Source organism: Ahaetulla prasina, chromosome 1, assembly GCF_028640845.1.
Source record: "Ahaetulla prasina isolate Xishuangbanna chromosome 1, ASM2864084v1, whole genome shotgun sequence".
NCBI classification, from domain to species: Eukaryota; Metazoa; Chordata; class Lepidosauria; order Squamata; family Colubridae; genus Ahaetulla; species Ahaetulla prasina.
Genome location: NC_080539.1, coordinates 282,110,893 through 282,134,419, shown reverse-complemented (window position 1 = coordinate 282,134,419; position 23,527 = coordinate 282,110,893). Strand labels below are relative to the sequence as shown.

Here is a 23,527-nt window from a genome sequence, read left to right as displayed (position 1 = left end):
GAGAGGGCCGGATGCCATGATCTTAGTTTACTTGATGTTGAGTTTCAAGCCAACTTTTGCACTCTCCTCCTTCACCCGCATCAAGAGACTTTTTAGTTCCTCTTCGCTTTCTGCCATTAGAATGGTATCATCCAATAAATGTAGATCCAATCAATTCGTTCAGCAAGTAGTGATAATTTCTTATATTGCCTCAGTTCCTAGCAATGAACTCTCAAGAATAAATGTCATCACTCCTTAAGAAAAATACTTTATTTACATGATGCAGCCAATGTATTTGCCTGAAATTTAGTCTGATTATCAATTAAAAGACTATTTTTTTAAAGTGCTTATAATGTTTGGGAACTATTTTATTAGTTTATTTTCTGAAAAATACAAAATAACAAAAAAGTATCTGGTTCTTTATTATGCCAGATTATGAAGGAACAAAGATCATATTTCTCTATTGTCTCCTGATGTAGACATAGGGTTTACTGAGTTAATTCCAGAAAAACATGGCTGGGATTAATCATCCTCGAAGCTCTGGAGGAGCTTCCTAAACTGTAACAAATGGTTTAGTCATACTGCTTATATGCCTATAATTGGAACTCTTAATTAGAGTTGCCATCTCTCTTAGAGAAAGAGAAAGGATCATTTTTATTTGCTTGCTTAGTTTAAATTCATAAATGCAGATTTAAAGGTATATGCTGATTATGACAGAGATTAACGGTAAATGAAATCGGGAATTTTGTAAAGTAGAGATCCCCAACTCCCAGTCTGCAACCCAGTGCCAGGCCACAGCACATTTGGAACTGGACCGCATAAATTCATTGGTGAGCGCACACATGTGCCCGACTCTGCATTTGTGTAAGTGGTGCGTGCACATGAAACATACCCTCCCACCCACCACTTCTTCCACCTGTCTACCAAGTCAATTAAAGCAATCCTGTGAAATCCTATCTTTGGGAGACTTTTTCTTCTACCACTTCCACTTGACATTCTAGACCCGTGATGGCAAGCCTATGACGTGTGCCAGAGGTGGCACACAGAGCCCTATCTGTGGGCATGCGTGCCATCGCCAGCTGTTCTTCTGAGTTCCAGTGCACTCATGTCCTATCTGTGGGCATGTGTGCCGGCCAGCTGGTCTTCACGTATGGGCATGCCAGAACCTGTAAGAGCAGCTGGCCGCCATGCACATGGGTACCAGCCAGCTGCTTTCTTCTGGTTCTGGGGCTCCGGCGCACGCAGTGCCGAAAAGATTAACCATCACTATTCTAATCTCAGTTAAGAATCTGTCTTCTAGGCATCTGTAAGTAAAATATCTTCCTATGACTTTGCTACTTTTCATGCCACCCTACCTAGAAAGGTAAATGTGAGGCTATTGAGATAGAGTTGTATTGCTTTTGTTGGAAGATTTATCTGATGTCTTTTGTGAGAAGAGAACTATATTGGTTCTACTTCATACTTTATAATTTCCTAGAACAATAACATCATCTCTCAATATTCACAGTCTGAAATTTGCAAACACAGCTTCTGTTGTAGAATGTTGATAGTGAGTGGCTCTTGTCTGAAGTGTAAGTGCTACTTCACTAATGTATGATTGGATCTACACCACTTTGCCTGTATCACTTGAATAAGAGTGCTAAGAAGGCATTAGAAATAATCTGAGCTGTGGAATTTTGTAAACTTAGAACATATGCTCCTTTTGCCCTTAAAATAGACATTTTTTTTATTTTCTGCATGAATAATTCAGTACACATCTCAGCAAACAGAGATAAATGCATCCATTGTTTACATGAATAGTGTGGTTGTGTGAACAGTAGAGCCATAGAGGTTTGTGTACATATATAAATTTGCATTCCCAGAAATAATAAAGAAAGGAAGCTCCCCAGAGAAGAATGCCTATGAGTGAAAGAATAACATAACCAAAATGCATCACAATTTTTACACTAAAAGGAAGGAATTTACCTAATTCCTTCTCTTTGTGCACTCTATATAATAACTTGAGGAAAACTGATTTCATTATTTGTTAAAATCACAAATCATACCTGATTTCTTTATTTTCCCTCCTTCTAATGTGAAAATGTCATGATTATGATTAGCAAGGAGTTAAGACAATATTTTTTTCCAACCTTCTGCTTGAGAGAATATGATACAGTGAATCAATTAAATAAAAGAAATTTTCTTTTACTCTTTACTTATTTATTTATTTTAGATTTCAAAGAATAGTTACTCTGGTAGTCACATTAATGTTTAAGCTTTCATGAATACTGTGTCATTAGATTTGTATTAGTGTTATTTCTATTATAGTAATGCAATTTCTCATTCTGTTACAATCTGTTACTTGAGGAATATTTATTTTCTCTCACATTAATAAGATGGCTTGAGAAAAAGTATACCTTCAAATGATATGAATTTTAATCCTACAATACCTATTCCAATAACTGTTTGACTTTCCCAGGAAACGGGCATTTTTTCAAGTTTGTCTAATAACATTTGTCTCTTCTGCAGATATTGATGAATGTGCCTTAAAGACTCACACTTGTTGGAATGATTCAGCCTGTGTAAATTTGGCAGGGGGATTTGATTGCCTCTGTCCATCTGGACCTTCCTGTACAGGTGATTGTCCTCATGAAGGGGGCCTCAAAAGGAATGGCCAAGTATGGACATTGAAGAAAGACAGATGTTCTGTTTGCTCCTGTAAGGTAAGTGCCTATGAAGTTTGCTAAACATTCCTACCATGATTTAGAAAGCCATAGTTCTTTTAACCATGGGATTTTCTGGATTCACATCTTGTCCTTAAGTAACTTTTATGAAATAGAGAGACTGGTTCATACAACATACAATATACTGATCCAGAATTCAATAAATCATATGTAGCTTCTTCAATATATTTACAAAAGGAATATACTAGATCTGTATTTATTTATTTATTTATTTATTTATTTATTTATTTATCCTAATGTATTTTTCAAACCATCTAAGTCACAAACCAATTTTCCTCAGTTTATGAAGTCTGTGAATATCTATCTCAAAATATTTCTGTCAATAATACTATCTTGAATAAGCTACACTGTTTCTGATTCAATGGCAGTTTGTTGGGATTACATGCATGTTTTTCTTAGCATTTGGTGCATTTGAGAATTATGAAGTAATTGCCAAAGTACACTATTTACAGGACTTTAAATTATGAAGTTATTAATTGAGTCAGAGTATTACATTTTATCAAGTAGTTCTAGTAAATTATGCATTTTTTCCAGCTGCAAAATAATTAAAAGACAGTCCTCTTCCTTTCACATAAAATAAAATCTAATAAAATGTTTAAGGAACGAGATCCCAGCTTGTGAAAATTTCCGTGAAAGCTTTAATTGACTATTACAGCTGCGTGTATGTAGAAAAAGATAGTCAATCCCTTGTTGATATTACCCAATGGCCTAAAATTGAGATATATGAAAATAGCTTTTCTTCCTTTTCTAGAAAAGTGAAGGACAAGAAATTATTGCATCTATACAATTTTGTAACTATTCAGTTTGAGTCAGCTTGCATTTAATTAATTAATTAATGAAAAGTATTTGTTCCTATTCATGAGGACAAAAGATTTACTAAACATTAAAACTCTTTAACCTCGTAATTAATTAACTGCTAATAACATTCACTATCTTTAATAACCTGAGGCAGATTTATTTTACACTCTCAAAGAGCATTGTTTAAACCATATGAAATGAAGATGATGATCATGATCATGAAAATTAAATGTAGCAAGACTTCTCTTTTATACTATTTGTATTGTTGTTTTCATGGGCTAAATGCAGGAAGTCTAACTTTTAGCACTAATTTTCTGTTTTTAAAAATAATTGATGAGAGACAGATATCCAAAATTAGTGATGGGCACCAAAATGAGTGGATGAAAGTTTTAAATATGTGGATGCCGGCATCCCGGTACAGTCAGCTGAGTCCACGGCTGACTGTCAGGGGCGAGTCACTGGCCCCGATGGAGAGGGTGCGCAACTTGGGCGTCCTCCTGGATGAACGGCTGTCTTTTGAAGATCATTTGACGGCCGTCTCCAGGAGAGCTTTTTATCAGGTTCGCCTGGTGCGCCAGTTGCGCCCCTTTCTAGACCGGGATGCCCTATGCACGGTCACTCACGCCCTCGTGACGTCTCGCCTGGATTATTGCAATGCTCTCTACATGGGGCTCCCCTTGAAGGGCATCCGGAGACTGCAGTTAGTTCAGAATGCGGCTGCGCGGGTTATAGAGGGAGCCCCTCGTGGCTCCCGTATGACACCTATCCTGCGCAGACTGCACTGGCTACCTGTGGCCTTCCGGGTGCGCTTCAAGGTTTTGGTAACCACCTTTAAAGCGCTCCATGGCATAGGGCCGGGTTACTTACGGGACCGTCTACTGCTACCGAATACCTCTCACCGGCCCGTGCGCCCCCACAGAGAGGGACTCCTCAGGGTGCCGTCAGCTAGGCAGTGTCGCCTGGCGACGCCCAGGGGAAGGGCCTTCTCTGTGGGGGCTCCCACCCTCTGGAACGAACTCCCCCCAGGACTCCGTCAACTTCCAGACCTCCGAACCTTCCGTCGCGAGCTTAAAACACACCTATTTATCTGCGCAGGACTGGACTAGTTTTTAAATTTTATAGGGGTTTTAACTGGTTTTAATATTTATACTATTTTTAATAATTTGGCTTTTTGAATAAGTTTCTTAATGGTTTTCTTAATATGTATATACATGTTTTTTATTTGCCTGTGAACCGCCCTGAGTCCTTCGGGAGATAGGGCGGTATACAAATACGAATAATAAATAAATAAATAAATAAATAAATAAAATAGAGGCAGGTTGATTCTCCACAAGGTGATTCAGTCTAGTTCAACATGTCACCATGTATGGACATTTCAGATGCTTTATGTTCTAAATAATGAAATATTTAGAATTAATTAATTATTAATTAATAATGAAACATTATTAATTAAATAATGAAATATTAATATTAATTAAGAAACAGGAACAAAACAAAACACACATTTTTTTCCAGGCCCACATCTTGCTTCCAAGAGTATGCTATTATATTTGAAATATACCTTTCTTTATAGATAAGTGACCCGTCCATTGAACTTTACTTGAAATCTTCCCATTTATAGTCTCCTATTTATTCTTTTTTTACCAGGTCAGAATCAGAATGCACCGAATCTCAAAAGAGCAACACACAAGTGCATATTTACACTTGTTAGAAAAAAATGCATATGTTCCATTAAACTATTTAGCATAAAACAGAGAAATAGAAAGCCAGTGTATGGAAAGGAAGCATTACCTTATGGTCCAGCTTACCTAGATTTCCCATGTTTTTGACTAAGTTTTTGACAGAAACCAATCATTAATCTTCAGCTAGCTAAGTTGTTTTACATAACTGGGGAATTCTCGTTATGTGCTTCAATAGGTTCTACATTCTTGGTTACGTGAACTAGTATAACAATATACTGGGCAGAAGGAAGTTATTGTCTAATAATCTTCATCATCATGAAGGGAGACTGCAGTTAAAAGGCTTCGGATTGAAATTTCCTCCCGTCCCCACGACCCTGTCCCTCTAAATCAGGGGTAAAATTCAAAATTTTCCCTACCGGTTCTGTGTACATGGCTTGGTGGGCGTGGCAGGGGAAGGATATTGCAAAATCTCCATTCCCACCCCACTCTGGGGCCAGCCAAAGGTGATATTTGCCGGTTCTCTGAACTACTCAAAATTTCCGCTCCCATAACTCCTTGCTTAAAAGTCTGTGCTGACCAATTGGCCCCCATCTTCACCCATATTTTCAATAAATCACTAGAGATGTGTTATGTTCCTTCTTGCTTCAAACGCTCTATCATCATCCTAGTGCCGAAGAAGCCCACCATCAAGGAACTGAATGACTACAGACCAGTTGCTTTAACATCTGTAGTCATGAAAACCTTTGAAAGGCTAGTGCTTTCCTACTTGAAAACCATCACGGATCTGCTGTTAGACCCCTTGCAATTTGCATACTGAGCAAATAGATCAAGAGATGATGCTGTTAATATGGCTGTGCACTACATCCTACAACATCTTGAGTCTCCAAAGACCTATGCAAGGGTCCTTTTTGTAGACTTTAGTTCAGCATTCAATACCATCATTCCAGACATTCTTCTAACTAAGCTAAACCAGCTACAGGTACCGGAACAGACTTGTAAGTGGATCACAAGCTTCCTAACAAACAGGAAGCAGCAGGTGAAGCTAAGCAAGATCACATCAAATACCTGTACAATTAGCACAGGGCCCCCAAGGCTGTGTGCTCTCCCACTTCTCTCTCTGTATACCAATGACTGCATCTCCAATGATCCATCTGTTAAGCTACTGAAGTTTGGAGATGACACAACAGTGATTGGTCTCATTCGAGACAATGACGAATCCGCATATAGACGAGAGGTCGAACGACTAGCCTTGTGGTGCAACCAAAACAATCTAGAACTGAACACACTCAAAACCGTAGAAATGGTGGTAGACTTTAGGAGAAACCCTTCCATACATCCACCTCTCACAATACTAGACAACACAGTATCAACAGTAGAAACCTTCAAATTTCTGGGTTCTATCATATCGCAAGATCTCAAATGGACAGCTAACATCAAAACATCATTAAAAAGGACAACAAAGAATGTTCTTTCTGCGCCAACTCAGTAAGCTCAAACTGCCCAAGGAGCTGCTGATTCAGTTCTACAGAGGAATTATTGAGTCTGTCATTTGCACCTCTATAACTGTCTGGTTCGGTTCTGCAACCCAACAAGAAAAACACAGACTTCAGAGGATAATTAGAACTGCAGAAAAAATAATTGCTACCAACCTACCTTCCATTGAGGACCTGTATACTGCACGAATCAAGAAGAGGGCCGTGAAAATATTTACAGACCCCTCGCATCCTGGACATAAACTGTTTCAACTCCTACCTTCAAAACGACGCTATAGAGCACTGCACACCAGAACAACTAGACACAAGAACAGTTTTTTCCCAAAGGCCATCACTCTGCTAAACAAATAATTCCATCAACACTGTCAGACTATTTACTGAATCTGCACTACTATTAATCTTCTCATAGTTCCCATCACCAATCTATTTCCACTTATGACTGTATAACTATAACTTGTTGCTGGCAATCCTTATGATTTATATTGATATATTGACCATCAATTGTGTTGTAAATGTTGTACTTTGATGAACGTATCTTTTCTTTTATGTACTGAGAGCATATGCACCAAGACAAATTCCTTGTGTGTCCAATCACACTTGGCCAATAAAAATTATATTCTATTCTATTCTTCTAAACTACTCAAAATTTCTGCTACTGGTTCTCCAGAACCTGTTAGAACCTGCTGGATTTCACCCCTGCTCTAAATCCATTTTTCTCTTTATTTGTTGATATTTTCTACAGTTCAAAGTTATTTTTTAGCTGGATCTGCTACATATTAATTTTTGGCTGTCTTTTACATTCAGAGATTTCTCATTTTCATTTTAAAAAATTAGGGGAAAATGGATAGTTAGATGAACGCCTAATTACCTTTTCTTTTATCTAAACTTCATAAATATGGAATGTGTCATGCTTTTAGGGAAAAATGTGCATTCTGTTTGGACTTTATTCCCCTTGGTGCAATCGAATATGCCTTATTTAACTGCATGCTTAAATTGGATTTATACTAATAACATAGTGGTTATTCCCTCCTCCTTCTGCTCCTTTCAGTTTATGCACATTTTAAGATTATTTAGCAATCGGTAAGGTTATTTTATAAATATATATCTGACTCTCAAAGCAACAAATCTCTCACTCTCTTTCTCTTTCTCTCTCTCAATATATATAATGTAAAATACAATAAAATTAATATACTCATATAATATATTCATAGTAACAAGGTATAAAATATTATTTTAAAAGTTGACTTCTAATCAAGATATATTTATATACTTTTGTTCTCTGGTATGTATCATTCCAAATATAGAAAGAACATTAACTAGTTTGCACAATACATTTAATATGTTTGATTTTTATCACTTTACATCATTAACTTTGTTTTAAATTGCAGTGTTCTTTTCCCTCCTTAATAGTACAATGATAAATGTTTGTGGAGATCGGAAGGAAAGTATCCATTTCTTTCAAAGACTAAGGAATTTTTCCCCCAACTTGAATTATTTTATATTTGGTAAAATAGTATGGTTGATAAAACACCGTAGGCCAATTCCAGTCACTGTTACTAACGGGGGAAAGATCCAGCCCAAGCTCTCTGCTATGGCAGAGATCATTTGTCGCCACAGGGTCACATACCTTTTAATAATATGCAGTTCCACATCTTGACTTTTGGCCAGATAGGTGATGAGGTGGAAGTCCTGTCCCAGTGCTTGGATGCTGTAAGGCCATGGATGGCGAGAAACAGGCTTAGGTTTGGCCCTAACGAAACTGAATGGCTTGGGCAGTGGCAGGTTAAATGACTTGCCAGTAACCTACCATCTTCAATTTTGGATGGGGTGGCACTGCCCCAAATAGAACCAGAATATAATTTGGGGGTCTTTCTGGATTCTAGGGTCCTGCTACATCCTATGTGCCTTGCATCTTTTTCTGGATCAGGAAGCCTTTCTTTGTTACCTAACCAACTTCCACTTAGACTAATGAAATAAGGTCTTCAAGGCCGCATGCAAACTACAAATGCAGCTGTGAATGCAATTATAGGCATCCATGTAATGCAATTACAGATAGTTTTTCACCTCAGAGCCACAGGAGTAGATCACATGGCAGAGCAGATAATTTGTAAAAGGGTGATTTTTTTTTTTAAAAAAAGCATTCTTTAAAATTAATCAGTAATACATAAGATACAATGGGGACAATGCTCATGTCTCACCAGTTGAGAATAATTTAGTTTAGAAATCACTTGCTCAGCCAAAATATTAACAAGACAACATCTCATTAATATTCTTTACAAGTAGAACCTCTTCTAACTTGGAGATGAAAAACCCAAAAAGAGCTGGCTAAAAAAAAAACCTCTGGAATGCACAATATATATATAATCCACAGGTCTGAGAGTAACCCCAGTTAAAAAAAAATCTGGCAGCTGTGATTTCACATTGTTGTATATATAATAATAATAAATTTAAAAAATGAGCCTGATAAGTTCCAAAGGTGCTTTTTCAGGAGGCAACTGGACTTCCTTGTTTTTTCTTTGAAGATGTTTCACTTCTCATCTAAGAAACTTCTTCAACTCTGACTGGATGTTGGGGAATAGAAGGATTTATGTTCCTTGCAAACAGCTGGTCATTTGCATACTTTTAGAGATTCATTGTGTCCTCAAGGTTGCCTGAATAGTACTAATGATTCCTGTAGTCTGCAATTTTTCTGGAAATCCATTCATACTCCCACACCATTCATCCCAAATTGCATAGCTAAATGTCTGTAGCGATTCTCAGTCATCCAGATCATGGTTGTCCCAAAGGTGCTTTTTCAGGAGGCAACTGGACTTTCTTGACAACAAGAAACAACCATGGAACATCCAGGTCTTTGGAACAATCATGACCTGGATGACTGAGAATCTCTACAGAGACTGACAAGCAGGGGTGAAATGCTCTGAAGTCTGCTACCGGTTTGCTTTGTACTGGGTCACTTCATGTGCGCATGCGCGGTACGTGCCAAACACATGCTTTGTGCGCAGGTGCAGTGCAGGTGCAGTGCAGGTGCATTGCACTACATGCACTACCATGTAATGCTAGAAAGGGAGGATTAAGAAGAATTTCCTGCTTTCTAGCAAATATAAATTGTGCGGCACAGCTGATCGTCGGAATACCAGTTGGCCTGAACTGGTAGCATTTTTTTTACTACTGGTTCACCTGAACTGGTAGTATTTTTTACTACCTGTTCAAGTGTACTGGTCTGAACCGGTAGCATTTCTCCCCTGCTGACAAGTGTTTAGTTTTCTTTTCTTTGGCCATATGTTTAAATTCTTCCTTACCCTTAGGTCTCAACTCTCCACTTCCAGTTTACCAATATAAGCTAAACCAATAGTTGCAGGTCATGACTAGTCCCTGCTGCTTTACTGGCTGAGCTGAAGAAAAACCAAAAGAAGCAATCCAATCACCAACCACAAAACAACAGCATAATTGCAACTTGCAGGATAATCAGAATGGCTACATTTTGTTTCGGTTTGGAAGAAAGCTAAAAACATGGATGGTTGAAGTCAGCACATCTAGAGGGCAAAATATTTCATCTATTTCTTTTTCATGGTAGATACTGAACTTCAGTTTGATTGCGTTGTGTTATTTCTTGAACTAAGAGCTGCTGCCCTTTCAGATATTCAAAACAAATATTTCATTAATTGATGTGTTAATTAAGGGACTCAGTAAATCGCACATTAAATAAATGGCAGTATAAATGCAACATCTAACTATGACTCGCGAACTCATTGTCAAACTCGTCGCGATGAGTATATTAATTTATAACCTTTTATTTAGTGGCATTTGCTAAAGCAATAAAAGCTTCTTTATTTTCTTAACAGGATGGCAAGATCTTCTGTCGAAGGACAGCTTGTGATTGTGAAAATCTCAGCGTTGACTTCTTTTGTTGCCCAGAATGTGATACCAGAGTGACCAGTCAATGTTTAGATCAGAATGGGCATAAGCTGTACCGAAGTGGTGACAATTGGACATACAGTTGTCAGCAGTGCCGCTGTCTGGTATGGAAGTAAAAGGGGGAAAAAAAGTTAAAAGAGCCTTAGAGTTTGTAACAATAAACCATAATCTAGAGTTCAGAATGTTCATTATGAGCAAGCCTGTTCTTTTTTGACACAACATTGCTATGTACTTTTTCTGACATCTAACCTATTCAGATAGCTGTTGCGGAGAGACTTAATACAAAAGGGCATGTCTCAGTCAAAATTAAATCTATTGCAGTACTATCATACACATACCAGCTTAAAGTAATTATTTATTGAGTTCAGTGGGCCTCTGGTGGCGCAACAGGCTAATGCAGCCTATTATTAACAGCAACTGCTTGCAATATTGCAGGTTCAAGTCCCACCAGGCCCAAGGTTGACTCAGCCTTCCATCCTTTATAAGGTAGGTAAAATGAGGACCCAGATTGTTGGGGGGCAATAAGTTGACTTTGTATATAGTATACAAATGGATGAAGACTATTGCTTGATATAGTGTAAGCCGCCCTGAGTCTTCGGAGAAGGGCGGGATATAAATGCAAAAAAAATAATAATGGAGCATGCCCTTAGGCAAATGAATATAAGGATTGCAGATTTAATCATGTCTCTCAACAGAAAAAAAAGGTCCTTCAATAATATTCTGAACAATCAGATTTCCATCTGATATAATGCTAAACCAAGTGGTAACAAACCTCAGCAGAATATTTCTTATTTGAATGTCACACAATTCCTTATCCCAATCAAACTAGGGCAATTGCAGCTATTTAATACAATAAGAGTCTTATACCAGTTTCTTTGTTTTTGGCTCTTGACTGATCAAGGCCTTGTTTAAAATAACTACTCAGTACTCCTAAGGGATCCCAAGGAGCAGCAAAAACTTCCCATACTAGGTCTACACAGTCAGGATAATGCTTTTCCTAAATGACACAGCATTCTGCAAATGACTTAAATGAAAAATATAATTAATGTAATATTTTGTATATTATAATAGGAGCCAGATTTGCACATATTGGGACTCCAAATGGAACAAATTCCTCACATAGTACATTATAATAGCAGGGAGTATAATGTGCACATTTCCTTATTATGTGAAGACATTTGATGGCGCACGTTTTCAAAATTGTTTGGAAAGTTCCAAGTTTGAGTTAAAACACTGTCTACAAAATAACGATGAATCTCTACAATGTAATTGCTACATCTTTAAAGAAATGATAATATTCCTTATCCTAAAATCTTAGAATGTTACAGTTGGAAGGGATCATATACTGAATCCAACAATTTCAACAAACTTGGACTTTCTTGTGTGTGACATCTTTGGCCCTGCACTCATCCAGAATAGGGTTCACCTCCGGAGGCTAAGACACCTTATCTTGCTTCAATTCCATTGTGCTTTTAATTATACAAGGCTCCAGTAAATCTCTTGTAACTGCTGGAGAGCGATGCAATAAATTATTTACTAACACATTCCTAGATGACAGTTACAGTATGAATTCATAATACTTTCTAATTATTTCTTGGTGTTTATAAATGATCAAGTAGCATTTTGCTTTATTAAAGTAAGTAGATGTGATGATATGATGTACAAGGTTTTTTTTTCTTTTTTTCATTTCAGATTAGTATTTTGCATAAACTAGTAAATTTATTACAAACTGTGATGCCTCTAAGGGGAAAGAGATAAATTACTCCGCAGTCTTGGATCTTGAATATCTGAATCAAATCAGGTTTTCCCTTTGTACAATGTATAGGATAAATTGAAGAGAAGGTGACTGAAACTTCAAATTTCCGTGACTCTAAGACTAAAATAGTGAATGTTAGAATATCATTAGAGAAATAAATTGATTTTTTAAAAAAGGACAAACCATATTCTGTCATGGTTCCGACTAACGAACCCAAGCAAATCAGAACTCTGAGACTGAGATCTTTCTCAAAGAACTTCTTTATTGAGTACACTTAATCGTGCCGATATGATGTACCCAATAAAGAAGTTCTTTGAGAAAGATTTTGAAGTTCAGAGTTCTGATTTGCTTGGGTTCGTTAGTCGGAACTATGACATATTAAATGATGAGTTTAAATTCTGTCTTCTCTAACAAGAAGACATAAATTCTACCAGGCAACTATAAAAGGTGGGATCAAGAGTCAGGATTGAACTCTGAGCCTGATAAAACACAGCCAAAGAATAACTGTTGATTTTGGATTAATTTAAAATGTAAGAATCAGATTAACTTCATCCAAGATTATTGAAAGAATTTGCTAATAATTAGCAATTACTAATTATTGCTAATTAGCAATTACTAATTATTGCTAATAATATAATTATAATTTTATATACCGTAATAAGAGAAAGGAAAATGTTTGTTGCTTACAAATGGGAAAACAACATCCACAAAACTCCAGTTCAAACAATCTAATATCACTTTTAGATATTTGGTAGATTCTAAACTATATCATTTGGATTGCCAAATTATATAATAGGATATGTATATTATTTTTTATATAGATATACTGTATTTTTCAGAGTATAAAACGCACTTTTCCCCCCCTAAAAGAGGGTGAAAATTTGGGTGCGTCTTATATACAGAATGTAGCCTTACCCACTTGCTGGCCCCCACCCTTTTGGAGCTTTTGGAGGCTGCAAATGCAGCTTCCCAAACAGAGAGCCTCTGAAACAGCCTCCAATAGGTCCATTTGAGAGGCTGCCTTTGGAAAGAAAAGCTCCTTTGGAAACGGAGCTTTTGGAGGCTGCAAATGTAGCCTTCCAAACAGAGAGCCTCTCAAGCAGATTTTTTTTTCTTATTTTCCTCCCCACAAAATAAGATGCATCTTATACTCCGAAAATACAGTGTGTGTGTGTGTCTATTTACATACATATGTGCATACACATTTCTTATATATAAAATAACCCTGTTTATTAGCATTCAGCAGATTTTACACTGAGAGTTTATGCACCAAAGACAAATTCCTTGTGTGTCCAATCACACTTGGTCAATAAAGAATTCTATTCTATTCTGTTCTGTTCTGTTCTGTTCTGTTCTGTTCTGTTCTTTTCCGTTCCATTCCATTCCATTCCATTCCATTCCATTAATTTTTAACATATTATACATACATACTATAACTGTTAGAATTCATTCAGTAAACACAGTTCTATTAATTTAATTTATAGACTAGTTCATATATATATATGCTATATATATTGCTATATATATATTTTCTGAGGTTTTCGCGGGTGTTTGTATGTAGGTCTTTGGTTATTTGGGTTTTCTCCCACGTAAAATTGGAAGTGTCTTGGCGACGTTTCGACGAAGTCTCATTCGTCATCTTCAGGCTTCAGCTTCGTGCTTCTGGGAGCAATGTGTGCAATCAGCTGCAATCACACATTGCTCCCCAGATCAATGAATAAAGTGTCACTTCATTATTGTATAGCTTATGGTATCTATCCAATTCAAAACTATCCAATTTTCCCCTGGTTTAATATAATCGTTGGGTCAAGACTGCAGTCTAAATATTTTTTAAATAATTATTCAATCATAATATTAACATTTTGATTGCAGAAAAAGTTGCTTTTGATGTTTTTTTGCCTTTCATGAGTGCCAATTTGTGTGTTGATGGTTCTCTTTTGCTTTTCATAGGAAGGTGAAGTGGATTGTTGGCCACTTGCATGTCCAGCCCTGAACTGTGATTACACAACAATGTCAGAAGAAGAATGCTGCCCTCATTGTGTCAGTGACCCTTGTTTGGCTGATAATGGTATATATGACATCCAAAAAACCTGTCTAGATGACTATGGAATAACACGGTTAAGTGGCTCAGTATGGACAATGCTTGGATCGCCTTGTACAACCTGCAAATGCAAGGTATTTATATAGTGGTAAAACGTGCTTTAGCATAGAGTGTATATGAGATTGACTTTTCTTTTTCTAAAATAAATTTAGAAATTTCTTTTCTATATAAAGAAATTTGCTGTTTAATTTCAAACAACTATAAGGTGGTACATTACAATGAGTATATCATAATAAAAGTATGCAAAACTTATTATGTGATTATTATCCTGGGAGGCTGAGCCAGAATTATTCAATTGGTCTTTGTAACTTTAAATTAGTATTCTTACACCTTGCAGAGTTTTTAGGTATGCATACAGGATAGTGACATTTATTACAGGTATGCATTTTAGTCATATATACTGTATATCTATGTATGCACCTAACTTTTAATGAATCCCAGTTGTGGATGCCATATATTTATGTTAAATTGGCAAATACTAAGTGGAAATACCCTCTCTCTTTTTTCTCTACAAGTGGTGAATCATGAAGAACAAAGGTCAGGGAAGATACGGCTTTCAATTGATATTTCCAAATTAATGAGGAAATGGTTCTGTTGATCCCCCAATTTTTAAAATTAATCATTTAAGGAAATAGACATTAAGACATTAATATCAGTAAGTGGACAGAGAACTGGGAAAAATTTTACGATTAGCACTCAGTATGTCATGGAGAAAGTATTATTCATAAAAAGCAGAATGTATTGAGTTAACAAAACAAAAAAGGATTTTAAAGATCTTAATTCACTGAGCTGGTTGCCAATATTTCCATTTATTTACAAATAAATTACCTAATAAGAAAAAATAAGCAAAGGAAACAGGAAAAACATTATTCAATAAATACTTGATGTCTTACTTCTCCTTTACTGTACTCCATTCTGTTGACATTAAGGAGTTTCAAAATCCTGGCAATAATAGAAATGTCCACCACAACAATCTGGTTTTATTCAGAATTAGGTGGCAGATGCTGTTCATTCTGTATCCAAAGGACTGTGCCCGTGTTCATTATTAATCCACAAGACTGGGCTCAGCTCTATTTTCTATTTCCACAGTGAGGAAAACCCTGCAAAAACAAGGACTAAAAAATGTCCATGCCTTTTTAATAATATCTTGTATAACTTGTATAGTTATAACTTGTATAGCCAGCAGTGTGCAGCAGCTGCCAAAAAAGCTAACACAGTTCTGGGCTGCATAAACAGAGGGATAGAGTTAATAGCACTTTATAATGCCTTGGTAAGGCCACACTTGGAATATTGCATTCAGTTTGGATCGCCACAATGTAAAAAAGTTGTTGAGAGACTCTAGAAAGAGTGCAGAGAAGAGCAACAAAGATGATTAGGGGACTGGAGGCTAAAACATATGAAGAATGGTTGCAGGAACTTGGTATGTCTAGTTTAATGAAAAGAAGGACTAGAGGAGACATGATAGCAGTGTTCCAATAACTCAGGGGTTGCCACAAAGAAGAGAGAGTCAAACTATTCTCCAAAGCACCTGAGGGTAGAACAAGAAGCAATGGGTGGAAACTAATCAAGGAGAGAAGCAACTTAGAACTGAGGAGAAATTTCGTGACAATCAGAACAAACAATCAACAACTTGCTTGCAGAAGTTGTGAATGCTCCAACACTGGAAATTTTTAAGAAAATGTTGGATAGCCATTTGTCTGAAATGGTGTAGGGTTTCCTGCCTGGGCCCTGTTGGACTAGAAGACCTCCAAGGTCCCTTCCAACTCTGTTATTATGTTATGTTGTAGTCCTTTAAAAGGTTGTAAGGCTTGGATGTGGCTCCCAACCAAAATTGTCCACTCCAAGTTTAGTGGAATGAATCCAGCAAGCTAAAATAATTTCAATAGAGAATCATAGAAGAAAGAATGTTTCTGAAAAAATATTCATGTGTAATTCTTTAAGATAAAGTACATTTTGTCTGACTTGAGCATAAAAATAATGCATCCTCTCTGACAGTATGTTAACTGAAATAGTATATCATCTTTATTGTTGGCAATTTGCCATGGAAATAAGAACATAAGAACTATACTGAAGTAATCGAAAGCTAACCCTATGGGAAGACATGCAGGAACAGAATAAAATTGCATTTCCTTTTTATAGCATAATGCTTATCCTTCATATGTCTGATTTCCTTTTAAACCAATCTAAGTGAGTTGCTTTTGTTATATCGTGGGATAATAAATTCCAGATGTTCATTGAATGTTATATGAAGAAGGACTTCCCTTTATCTGTTCTAATTTTTAGCTATATTTTATCATCACTCTACTGAAAAAATTACAAAAAGTTCAGGTAATCTCTTGCCTCCTACCATCTATACTTTTAGAGTATTTTGCCAGTTCCCCTTATTTCCATTTATCTAAATCAGAGTACCAATGTTGTACCATTCCTCATACAGAAGATGAGGTAACATATAGATACTTGGTATCTATGCTTGGTATCTATGTGTTACAAAAAGTTCCCCTTTTGAATATCTTTTCCAGATTGACATCATATTTGCCCCACATTTTATTTTTCTTGCAGATAGTAACTCAGGTAAATATAACCTTAGCAATGTTCTTTGTGTAAAAGGATTTGGTCACATGATTTCTTATATGTGTAGAGAAAGGACAAATTCACAACATTCTTGCTTCATGAATGAATGAAACAAAAATCTTAACAGCAAAGTGAAAATGATTGTTTAATCTCTCTTACATTAGAAATAGGTTTACAAATGCTCATGTTAATAATTCAGTTTGTTAGTGTCCATATGAGAAGTTTTATTTTCTTCACTTGTATTACTTGTATTAATTCCTTCTTTTTATCTTTTCCTTCCCATTCTACACAGAATGGAAATGTCTGTTGTTCGGTGGATTTAGAATGTCTTCGCAATAACTGAAGTATTAAACTGGGACAATCCTTTTTATGAGGAAAACTGATGCAATTTTCCACTTTCCAAACAAATGCAGTGTAAGTAAGAGGTGGAAGTTTTGTACAACAGACAATGATCCAAGTCTCTGAGGAAGATATTTGGGAGTTGCCTTTGGGACCTATCACTACACTTGCTAGGCTTCTCTCTACTTTTACAGTAAAATGCATATAAATCAATGGTTGTTAAAAGTTTTGAGTGTTGTAAATTACACCCTTTTTTGTCAAATCATTTGCAAATGCATTAAAATTATTCCATCAGTAAAATGCAGTGTATTGATTTGTTTAATTTTGTAGAAAGATCACAATCGAATTTCCTGCTTTATTTTAGGTTTAGATCAAAGTTCTACAAAATAAGGCTGCCTGTGGTTTTGTCTCATATTATTGGCTATTTAGTTTGGAGGTCCCTGTCGGATGTATTTATGAAAATATGTATGTATGTACAGTCAAATTGCATAGTACTTATATTTCATAGCTGACAAACATTGTAAAACATTCCAAGGGTACACTTGACTTCTACAGGCTGGAAATAATCGAATCCCAGCCTATCTTTATGAAAATAAATAAATAAGAAGGAATAATGTCACAAGTTTAATGAAGTGGCAAAAAGCACTTTCTTTTGCAGACAAATGAACTAGCAGCAAAATCCCAGAGTGGAAGAAGAAATAGAGAATTATATTGTTTTCATCAGCAGCGATCCTGAGCTTAGTCAGAACACCAGGCCACATTAAGTTTAGCAAAATGTTGTCATTTACAAATCAAACAATAAATATTGAATGTAGGTGGAATTCATACAGGGTTGTGTAGCATTCAATAAAGCAATCAAAGGGCTTTACATTTACAAGATTTATGTGAAAAGTGTTTTTTTTTCATATTGTTTACACCAATGTCCTTGAGTTTATAATCTCTCTCCTGAATAATTGCTTTGGTGTAATAACATCTACCATTCTCCATCGCAAATGATGTAATGAACAAGTTCTTCATCTATTCCATGTTACAAGTTGTAAGAAAGATGTAAATGTCACTGCAGTTAACTATAATTTCAGTAGATCATATTAGGCAGAGTAATAGGTTCCTGGTTCCCAATTTTCTTTTGGCTCAGGGGCTAGGATGTTGAGCTTGTCGATCGAAAGGTCGGCAGATCAGCAGTTTGAATCCCTAGTGCTGCCGTGTAACGGGGTGAGCTCCTGTTACTTGTCCCAGTTTCTGCCAACCTAGCAGTTTCGAAAGCACGTAAAAATGCAAGTAGAAAAAATAGGGACCACCTTTGGTGGGAAGGTAACAGCATTCCATGCACCTTTGGCATTGAGTCATGCCGGCCACATGACCACGAAAACGTCTTCAGACAGCGCTGGCTCTTCGGCTTTGAAACGGAGATGAGCACCGCCCCGTAGAGTCAGCAACAACTAGCACGTATGTGCGAGGGGAACCTTTACCTTTATATAATACATTGCCCCCTTGGCTCTATTATCCCTCTTCTGACACTCACCCAAACGTAATGTATAAAGTTAGTTGTCTGTAAAATGCTACTTAAAATCATGAGCTTGAGCCAAAATTGTAATTAAACATTTGAACTGTGCACAAAGGTAAGCTTGAAGGATATGTAACTGCTGTGATTTTTCTGGGCTTCAATATTACTAATGCAAGCCCTGTCTCAGCCTAGAACTGACAGCTGCTGATGTCCAACTGGTTTCCATGCACAAGTCTCCTCCTCCTGCATAGCATGTACTATACAATATATGACTGTATGGGAACTGAAAAGTCAAATCTCCTACGTTGCCACAAGCAATGCTGAACTTGATCTTTAAATCTATAAATGATATAATATGGCACATCTAAAAAAATAATAATCACTGGATGTAAGTGAAAGGAAGACAAAGATTCCACTCTCCACAATGATTACCTTTGAAATGGAAGGCTGCCTTATATTAGCACAGGGATGCAGGGTTGAAAGTGAGCAGGCAGGCAAGAGATGGAGGCTTTTTCTGTAAATGATGCAAATAAGTGACTGGGAACAGAGTCTGGAAAAGGGTTGAAAGCTTCCTTCTTCTGACTCATTGAGGGAACAGATGCAGCGTCTCCTTTTTCCCTTATTTTTCTAGAACTTCAGGTTCAAGGTGCAACAGCAGAGACTAGCACTCTTTCGCAATATGGGAAGCCCCCTCAGAGAGGATACTTTTGCCTTGTTTCCCTTGAACAGAGGTTAGCATCTGTAGGATTTCATGAAGACAGAAAAATATTTTAAAATCTTAATCTTTCATACCTGCTAGAAATTGGAGAGAGAGAGAGGGAGGGAGGGAGAGAGAGAGAGAGATAGAGAGAGATTTTTCCTTCCCTTTTCAGTTGGACCTACCCCTTCTTCATTCTGTTCATTTGGTTTGGTTTTTCCTGGTTTCTCCTGGAAAGAGAGAAGACTGGTGTGTTAACTGTATCGGGTGTCGTATCCATGTATAAAAGAGAATAGTTTGTATATGCAAATAGGGGAAGCAATTAATTTTACAAATCAGTGCCTTACTTTTCAGGCAATTAATTTTAATCGGTTGCTTCTAATTCAATTCATATGAATTTAATTTTTTGCCCTCATCCTGATCTTTTTGAGGAATGTGTAGTCTGGCCTTTCTGACACACATTCACACATGTCTTTCTCACATACAATACAACTACAGTTAAGGCTGGAATAGGCAAATCCTAAGTTTCAGCTGCATATTGGGCAAGGCAAAGAAATCAGGCATAACATCTGTAAGTGCATAACATCTGTAAGTGTTTACAATCTTTATTTCTAGCTAATTTTCCTTGTTTTTGACACACATATTAAATCCATACCTCTCTTTCTTTTGGGAAAAGTCCGTTGTTGCATCCTGACATTCCTATAAAGCAGAAGGAAGGTGGCTTGCTGGCACTTTTGCTCCTGTCTTGAGTCACTGTGTTTTCAAAGCATTTGTGGTCTTTATTCTGCTTAATTACCTTTCATTATCTTTGATAAAACTTGGGGGACTATTCAGAACGAGAGCCTGCACAGAAGTGCATAATGTTTGCAACCAAGAAATAAAAACTTGGACTCCTAAAAAAAAACCCCAAAAGAGTGTCAATGTGGGATGGAAGAGAGGGGAGCAGCTTGAAAAAATGAAGATGGCAGCCACAACTGTGCAATTGAAGTCCCACCCACCTTTTAATGCGTGTCATACGTATAGATAAAGATGAGGTAGGAATTTGCACAATCTTTTTGTTTGTAGAATTTTTATTATGTTTTTAAAAGATAATTTAAAACAAATTCAGACTAATAACTTCCGATTTTCTTTACAGCAGTTATAAGTATAACTTATACTTAAATTTACTTCATACTTGATGGTTACAGCTCTCTTCTTTCTATAATTTAATCTGTCTAATCATCAAAACTGTATTTCACAGGTCTATTTTTTTTCTCTTTCAAGCAAAGAATAGTTTCCAGTCAGTAATAAACTTAGATATTGTCTTTTCTTTGATTAAAAAATCTTAGTTCACACATCTCAGCAAGTTCCATCAAATTCACCCGCCATTACTCCATTGTGGTTATGATTAGACTTTCTATATTGCTCTAATACAACAATCTCACTCCAGCTATTGTGTACAAAAAGTTCCATTACTTTTTTTCCAGTTGGAACATTGCACAATCTTGGGTGCCATCATTACTTTTTTGATCTTCACTGAGGATGCTTTCATTTGGATACCAATAAGGAAGAAAGGAAAGGCAGCATCTGGCTCCAAATAGGTTTCAAGAATCACTGTGCTAAAGAGATATTACTTAATATTATGAAAGGTCAAGGTTATGTATACACTGTTTAATATATATTGGACATCAACCTTTACCCAGATACAAGTGATAACACTGCAATGCAACATAAAATGTCCCTTGATCCAATAGCTTTGATGCACACAGTAGAATTATTCAGTGTATTGTTTACTTGAGTGAATTCGATGGAAGTGAATTCCCTTCATGCATAAAATGAATGTAAATGTGCAAACAATTCCCCATCACTGAAAAACAGAAAAACAAAAACAAAGGCAGCCCAATGTATGTAGGACTCCATCTTTGCTTTTCATTTTTAAACTTTCTTCCCTCTTGACATACACTATGTATTGATTATATTTGCATTGTTTAACAATGGTATTATAAACTGTGTTTTTTAAAATCCTCAAAGGACATTTGTAAACCATGCCATTAAAGCATTTTGTAAATCATATTGTAAAGCCGCTGATAATTCAACTGGAGGAAATGAAACCGTGCTTTGGGATGTAAACGGGAGTGATTTAAAACTTGTGGCATCTAAATAAACTCCTGAGTACAGATCTTCCTGCCTCCATAGTTTTGTTTCAAACTTGGTGTGTTCTGAACTTTGGAAAATTCCAGATCTGGGAACAATAATTTGAAAAGCTCTTTCCTGGATATCTGGCTTGCTTATATCTCAGAATGGAGTAGAGGAGGAATAGACCTGAAAAAAGGTAAGATATAGGTAAGATGTTCTGATCCTCAACCATTCAACTGCATTTCTCAATGGAGCATACTTCAGAGTAAATGTAGCATATGTAAATCATACATTTATTAAAAATAACCCCTGTGATTAATGACTTGATAACGGCTTCATGTCTCTACTCAATTACAGAGTTTCTCAGTGACATTGGGTTCATATTATGGAGTTGCAAGAATAACCGTTGTAGGACCTTATTTATTACTCTGTGTGACAACTATTTTTTTTAAATGACACTATTAATAATTATTAAAGGAAAATACCACCTCGTTCTTTTTTTTAATTAGAACCAAAATAAATAAAGGTCAGCATTTGCATAATATTGGATATACATCAATGAGTATATTTTAGAATTTTCAGTAGTCTAGTATAAACTGAAACATCTTCCAAAATCTTTTCAAAGAGCTTGAGAGACAGCAGAGTGTAGTGTTTTAATGTTGGCCCAATCTATACCAGTATACTTGTTTCACTTTTACTGATCTCTGGTTTTACTAATCTCTGGTTTATTGTTATGCATTGGTTTATTGTTATGCACTGGATATACCCTTCAAACCATTTTGAAGTGTTCTGTTCCTTTTACAACAGCTTTGTTGGTGATTGAAATGCACATAACATTGTAGCAAATCTCTTTTTCCTAACTTCTCTGACATAGGGCAGGAGAACTATGTTCCATGAGCAGAAAACTAATATTCTTTAAGGCTATTTTTCACTGTGTACCAATATATTTATACATCTGTGAAAAACATTATGATGTATCTCATATATATATATATATATATATATATATATATATATATATAGGTCTTTGGTTATTCAGGTTTTCTCCACGTAAAATTGGAAGTGTCTTGGCGACGTTTCGAAGTCTCATTTGTCATCTTCAGGCTTCAGCTTCGTGCTTCTGGGAGCAATGTGTGATCGCAGCTGTTTCTTCCTTTTAACTGCTAGTGGGGGTTTGAACTGATTGGGTGGGAGCTTGGCTGTGCTCTGATTGGATGGGTTTTTTTCTGTGCTCCTTCTATTTGTTTGTATTTTTGTCCGTTATAGATGAAGTATTGGATAGGCAGTGGTTGGTCAGATCTAGGATGTGCTTGGGGGGGTTATATTTGTTTTGGATAGCTGTCAAGGCTTCTTTGATTGGCACTTGGGTGAAGAGGGATATGACATCAAAGCTCACGAGTAGGTCGCTGGGCTGTAAGTTTTGTTTCTTTATGATATCTATGAACTGGAATGAGTTTTTTATGTGTGAGGTGATGGATTCTGCATAGGGCTGTAGTTGTTTGGTGAGAAATTTGGCTAGGTTTTGTAGAGGTGAGCCTATGGAGCTGACTATGGGTCTGAGTGGGGAGGGAGGGAGGGAGGGAGGGTAGGATATGAGAAAATTCAAAAATAAAAAAGTATGTAGGTATATAGGTTAGAAATGCATATAAGTGGAGATTCAATTTTGCTTAGGCAGGGGATTGGACTGGATGACCCGCAGACCTTCCAGCTCTGATACTCTCTTAAATTTGTTAAACATTATTCTGCTTTAAGATAGTTGGAGAAAAGACATGCTGAAAATGTAGCAATGTTGTGTTAGAATAAATCTTCTTTGTTTGAGGCCCATTAGAAATTCCTTAATGCCAAGGCAGTAGA

General features: G+C 36.5%; 1 protein-coding gene across 1 annotated transcript in view; it reads left to right on the top strand.

Annotated features, from left to right (window-relative positions):
- The window catches only part of NELL1 (neural EGFL like 1), a 634,915-nt gene extending 617,417 nt beyond the window's left edge, over positions 1 to 17,498 (top strand). Inside the window, exons 17-20 of the mRNA XM_058161221.1 lie at positions 2,488 to 2,681; positions 10,518 to 10,694; positions 14,297 to 14,521; positions 17,311 to 17,498. Coding sequence (XP_058017204.1) covers positions 2,488 to 2,681; positions 10,518 to 10,694; positions 14,297 to 14,521; positions 17,311 to 17,361 — 647 coding nt within the window. The 3' untranslated portion in view covers positions 17,362 to 17,498. The remainder of the gene's footprint in view (positions 1 to 2,487; positions 2,682 to 10,517; positions 10,695 to 14,296; positions 14,522 to 17,310) is intronic.
- Positions 17,499 to 23,527: the final 6,029 nt, after the last annotated feature.